General features: G+C 37.9%; 1 protein-coding gene across 1 annotated transcript; it reads left to right on the top strand.

Annotated features, from left to right (window-relative positions):
* Positions 1-3555: 3555 nt before the first annotated feature.
* On the top strand, positions 3556-4171 carry LOC131604426 (probable calcium-binding protein CML15). Its single transcript, XM_058876868.1, has one exon. The coding sequence runs from the start codon at positions 3609-3611 to the stop codon at positions 4110-4112; it is 504 nt and encodes a 167-aa protein (XP_058732851.1). The 5' UTR covers positions 3556-3608; the 3' UTR covers positions 4113-4171.
* Positions 4172-6472: the final 2301 nt, after the last annotated feature.

The raw sequence follows: 6472 nt of genomic DNA, 5'->3' as shown, positions 1-6472 counted from the left end.
GGTGTGAACGCATAGAAACCTTCTGGGCAGGTTAATTGGAGTTTGATCGCGGAATAAGGAGTATGCCATGTTTAGGGTTTTAGAGCTCTGAATTGGGATTATTTGATACAGGTTGAATTGGACGAAATCGAGGTCGTTATCTTACTCAGAGGATCAAATCGAATTGATTCATGCCCTTCAATGTGATTTATGGTTCATATTTGTTCAGTTTATGATCTGGGGCGATATGGCCATGTTTTGAAAGTGTTGCCATAGAGTCTGTGTTTCTGAAAAAATTCCATGAAGAAGAAGAACGAACGCGCGCTGTTTTTTTATTTGTTATTCTGTGCGAATTTGTTTATTTTCGTTAATGATCATCCGTTTGACAACAAAAGCAACTGGTCCAAATGGCAAAGGCGTGTGGTACTTATCCCAGTAACCTCGGATCGATCCCCACCAAGGACATTATCTTTTCTCTATTTTCGTTGACTATTCTCATGCACAGATTCGACGCAACAAGCTTACATGTCTCTACCATGCACTTTCAATCCAGCACCATCAGATCAAGCCTGTACAAGATCTAACGTTTAAGAACCTGGAGGTCCATCATGCACCTTCAAGACCTCAACGTACATGATTATTGCCAGGTTCCTTCATATATTTATTTTATCTTATTATATTAATTGTGTAGATTAATAGTTAATTTAATTAATTTATTTAGTTAGGGTTAGAATATGATTAGGATTAATATTAAAATTAGGATTAGAGTTATATTAGGTTTTAGGATTTATATTTCCTATTATTTCCTCGATTAAATTCGACTTAATTAATTTAATTTATTTAATTAATATTAAATCACAAAAACCCTATAAAAATTACCACGTTAGGGTTTGCTCAATCCCATTGGCCATTTGGCCCAGGATATTAGGATTTAATTTATTATTCGTTCCGACTAAATCTATTGGTCGCGATGGTTAATAATTGATTAATTTAATTAATCAAATCCTATAAATTAAAATACAACTATTTTGCTAAATGGTTTTAACCATCTTATTGGTTATGATGATTAGCATACCTTATTAATTTGTTATTATTTGTAATCGTGTTAATCGGTTATGAGGGGTAACGATACAAAATAAAATTCACAAAAAATAATAAAACACAATAATTCATTATTAGTGATAATCGAATCAATCGGTTTGAATTGGTAATGGTACAAAACCCCTAATCTTTTGGCTATGGTGATCAAACCTATTGATCATCGCGGTTAATTGTGCCAAATCAGGGTTGTACGCCCAGAACATCTAAAACAACTTCAAAACATTTTTCAAACATTTTTCAAACTTCAAACTCCAAATACAGATTTTTATCTACGACAGGCTATTCAAAGCCTTCAAACCTTCAAATCAAATTTCAAACCTTAAGGGCGTACAACCCGTCCCCCGAACTACGTAGACTCTGATCCTCCCTAAGGAGGTACGTAGGCACTTGGCAACAAGGCGAGTCCCCCTCTTCAAAATTCTAATCATGTCATTATAATTCTGTTTGCCACATTTCTTTATGTTCTGCCATAAACCTTTATCTTTGAATATTAGCCTTTAGGAAAGGGTTGAGGGTGCCTAACACCTTCCCTCGACCTGAATATAGTATCTTACCCCGATCTCTATACTGCGTAGGGTTTCCTATTCGCCCTTCAGAATAGGTGGCGACTCCAAAAGCTGAAATTTTTAGGCAGGTTGCTACATAGTGGCTAGAGGTTTTCTTCAGAAACCTGAACTAGATTACTTTGAGGTGTTTGCTCCTGTAGCTAGACATGAAACAATCAGGCTGGTGATTGCGTTAGCTGCGAACAGAGGATGGTCCTTGATGCATCTGGATGTAAAGTCTGCATTTCTGAACGGTCCATTACAAGAGGAGGTATATGTGTCACAACCCCCTGGCTTTGTGAAAAAGAATAAGGAAGGGATGGTGTACAAATTACACAAAGCTCTATATGGATTGAAGCAAGCGCCCAGAGCTTGGAACTTGAAGATTGATTCATTTTTCAAGAAGCAAGGGTTTCAGAAGTGTGAGATGGAATATGGAGTTTATGTGCAACATTCTGGAAGCAATATGATTCTGTTGTGTCTTTATGTTGATGACATATTGCTTACGGGGAGTTGTCCAGAAGATCTGATGAAGTTCAAAAAGGTGCTGATGAATGAGTTTGAGATTACAGACCTTGGGAAAATGTCATATTTTCTAGGGATGGAGATTCTGTACTCAGAAGATGGAATCATTCTGCATCAGCTGAAGTATGAGTTAGAACTTCTGAAGAAATTCAAGCTGGAGAATTGCAAAGCTGCTGTTACACCGTCAGAAGCGAATCAGAAGTTGGACACTGATTCTGAAGGTGAAGATGTTGATGCTACGGTATTCAAACAGCTGGTTGGTTCTCTAAGGTATTTGTGTAATACCAGGCCTGATATATGCTATGAAGTTGGATTGGTTAGTAGGTTCATGAGTAAACCTAAGTGGTCCCATTACCAAGCTGCTGTCAGAATCTTGAGATATGTCAAGGGAACTCTGAAATATGACATATTGTTTCCTTTAGGGAGAAAGGAAGAATCAGAGTTATTGAGTTATTCTGATTCTGATTGGTGTGGAGACAGAGTTGATAGAAGGAGTACTTCTGGATATTTGTTCATGTTTCTGGGAGGTCCTATTTCTTGGAGTTCCAAGAAGCAACCTGTTATTGCTCTATCAACCTGTGAAGCTGAGTACATCGCAGGCGCTGTAGCTGCATGTCAAGCTGTGTGGCTTCTGAATCTATTAGAAGATCTGAAGATTAGAGTGAAGAAGCCTCTGAAGCTGATGATTGATAACAAGTCTGCAATCAATCTTGCCAAGAATCCGGTGTTACACGGAAGAAACAAGCATATTGAGACTAAGTATCATTTCTTGAGAAGCCAAGTCCAGAATGGAACATTAGAAGTTGTGCACTGCAGCACCCAGAAGCAGATGGCAGATGTTCTGACGAAGGCAATCAAGACGGATCAATTTCTGCTCTTAAGGGATGGAATTGGCGTTGTCAGCTTTGATTGAAGAATATGAATTAAGGGATGGTATTGAAGAGTAATTCAATATTCAGAAGATGGACTGATCTTCTGATGGTTACTCAGAAGATAGTATTGACCAGAAGATGTTAACTGGGTCCCATTAGCTTAGCTGTTTAGTAGTAAGGGTACTTTAGTATTTTGTAGTACTGTATTGTTTGTACCTTAGACTTGTTCACTAAGTTTACTGTTTTAGGGCTTATGTGGCAAGATTTTCTTTTCCTATAAATAGCCTTGTAATAGCTATCATTAATAGTAGAATACAACATTTATTCTCTCATCTCTTTTGCGCCGTTATTCTATTATTCTCTTTGTCATCGTCTTTATTCATTGTGCACCAACATAACGACATTGCCCATGACTGAGTTTCCTAGAAAGCACAGAGTAAGTGACATTATAATAATCCCATATAGCCACCGACGCGCTTTATGTTCCAAACCTTTCAAAACACACATCACACTGAAACCAAAACAAGCCACACTTCTCTTCCCATCTTTTCATTTCATCTTTGCTCTATCTTCATTATCAACAATTATGTCAAAGGTTAAAGTTGATCAACTCAATCAACTAAGAGAAATCTTCAAACGCTTCGACATGGATTCAGACGGAAGCCTAACAATGCTAGAGTTAGCAGCACTTATTCGTTCATTAGGTCTCAAACCCTCAGGTGACCAAGTTCAAGTTATGTTATCAAAAATGGACTCAAACAGAAACGGTTCTGTTGAGTTTGATGAGCTAGTAAGAGTCATAATGCCAAACATGAATGAAGAGGTGTTGGTGAATCAAGAACAACTCATAGGTGTGTTTAAGTGCTTTGATCGCGATGGAAATGGTTATATTTCGGCTGCTGAATTGGCTGGAGCCATGGCTAAAATGGGTCAACCTCTTACTTATAAAGAGCTTAGAGATATGATTAAAGAAGCTGATATGGATGGTGATGGTGTTATTAGTTTTAGTGAGTTTGCTACTATTATGGCTAGTTCTGCTTCTGATTTGTTAGGAGAGTTTTGTTATAGAAACAAAACTCATTCCTTTTAGATTTGACTTTTTTGTAGATATTCTTCAATTTTTCATGCTTTGTTGGATGTTAGCTTGTATTTTACCACAATAATTTTGAGGTATTGCTTTGATCAATTGATCTAATGGAATTAAATAAGGATATTCTTTTTTTCCATCAAACCTTAATATAGAATAGGAAAATATAATGCTATGTATTGTGAAAGTTCTTTTAATTAAATGAACATAAATGAACATGCATGTTAAATGATATGGCGGAATGCATTTCATTGGGAGAATCCTAAAGTCTTTTCATCATCTTTCTTTTCTCTTTTTTTTTCTCTCTCTTTTTTTTTTTTGGTAAAAGATCGTATACATTTTTTTTTATCGGAAATAGACTTTAGGATTCTCCACGAATGAAGTGAGGTGGATGCAATAGCGTGATGTGTCATGTGTGTGATGTCTTCTAGATGCACAATGGGTAAAGGAAACCTAGGCAAAAACCACAAAGGTTAACAACGGCAAATTTGACCCCAATTTCTAAAGTTTGAGAGTCATTTTTTTGTGAGTACTTTAGAGCGTGTTTCCAACACTTTGGAATTTATTCTAAAGAGAGTGTTTGGTTGGTGGTTGAACTACATGACGAGCCTATAAATGTGTGTAGATTGCTTGTTTAAAATATAAAGACCACGACCGATTCAAAATAGAGAGACTGTGTGTAATGAATATGGTTTAGCTACTAAGAGAAACAAAGAGAAACTATGGTAAAAAGTGCTAACAACTCTAAAACTAATTTTTCCATTCATTGATGCTCATTACATTCAGCAACCATCTATTTATAACATAAGCACAACTTAATTCTATTATCCAAGTCCTTCTAAAAGATAATGACTCACTACTATTACACTGTGGTCACTTTTTGTATCATTAATGAACTATGTGTTGAAACTACTGTTTTTAGCACTTCAGTTGGCGTAACCGGTTACGCCTATTACCGTAACCGGTTACGAACCCGTGAAACAGATTCACTGTAGATGTTGCGTTTGCGTAACCGGTTACGCTGTTTGCCGTAACCGGTTACACTGAAGCCCAACTGTTTTTCTGTTTGTTTTAGGGTGTTTTAAATCATTCCAATCATTTGTAACTTGTACTATATAAGGAGCTCACTACTCCTATTTTGTGGTTAATGCCAATTCACTATCTCACCCTCAATTACTCTCTCTCTCTATTATTTCTATTCATTCTTTAATCTTCATCTTCTTCAATTGATCATTTTCCCCATTAAAGAAACCTTAATTTGATTTGTATGTTCCAACATTTGGCATCAAGAGCTCTGGTTCTGATCCGATTCCGCTGCAACAATGAGTACCAATGATCGAATCCCATCCAATTTACCGATTCTTGTTTCGAAGAATTACGACAAGTGGTCCAAACAAATGAAGGTCTTGTTTGGATATCAAGAAGTTCTCGATATCGTCAACAATGGTGTCACACCTCTTGGGGCTGAACCTACAGCTGCACATCAAGCCACTTTCAGAGAAGAGAAGAAGAAAGATTACAAAGCTCTCTTCTTGATACACTCTTGTGTCGATGGTGATAATTTCGAAAAGGTCGGTGATTGCGAGTCCGCGAGGCAAGCTTGGTTAATTCTTGAGAAAGCATATGCTGGGGCTGCGAAGGCAAAGATTGTGAGGTTACAAACTCACAAGAGGCAATTCGAGTTAACGCAAATGGAAGAGAAGGAAACGATCAATGATTATGTAACGCGCATTACGCGCTTAGTGAATCAAATCAAGTCGTGTGGGGAAACGATCTTAGAGCAGAATGTTGTGTCAAAAATCTTACGTTCGTTGACGTCAAGATTCGACAACATTGTGGTTGCTATTGAAGAGTCGAAGGACCTTACGTCGCTGAGCAAGGATGAGCTTCAAAGTTCCCTAGAAGCACATGAACAAAGAATGGACGAGAGAGGAAGCGATAAGGAAAAGGCGGAGTTAGCTTTGCAAGTTCGTTTCAATGAAAGGAGTAAAGGTTCGAAAGGGAAATGGCCTTCGAAAGGGAAGCAAGGCGATGGTGAACCTAAACATTCGAAGGGACAAAAGGGTGAGAGCAGCAACTCAAACGGTTATGGTGATCGGAGCAATGCGAGAGGTGGAAAACCAAGAGACATGAGCAAAATACAATGCTGGAAATGCAAGAAACTTGGGCATTTTCAAGCAAAGTGTGGTGCTAAACAGCTTGAAACTAAAGGGGATGAAGCCAAGGTTGCTAGGCAAGAGGTGGATGATGAAGCCACACTCTTAATGATGATTACCGATGAGTGTGAAGGCATGACAGAGGTGCTGGACAGCAGCTGCAAGTCACGGGACAGCAGCTGCAGCAGTGCAGAAAAAGCGACAGTT

This window comes from Vicia villosa, linkage group LG1, assembly GCF_029867415.1.
Source record: "Vicia villosa cultivar HV-30 ecotype Madison, WI linkage group LG1, Vvil1.0, whole genome shotgun sequence".
Taxonomy (NCBI): domain Eukaryota; kingdom Viridiplantae; phylum Streptophyta; class Magnoliopsida; order Fabales; family Fabaceae; genus Vicia; species Vicia villosa.
This window is presented reverse-complemented; position numbering and strand designations above follow the sequence as displayed.

What these genes read in the sequence shown, in the direction of transcription:
- LOC131604426 (XM_058876868.1), top strand. Translation starts at nt 3,609, where the DNA reads ATGTCAAAGGTTAAAGTTGATCAACTCAATCAACTAAGAGAAATCTTC.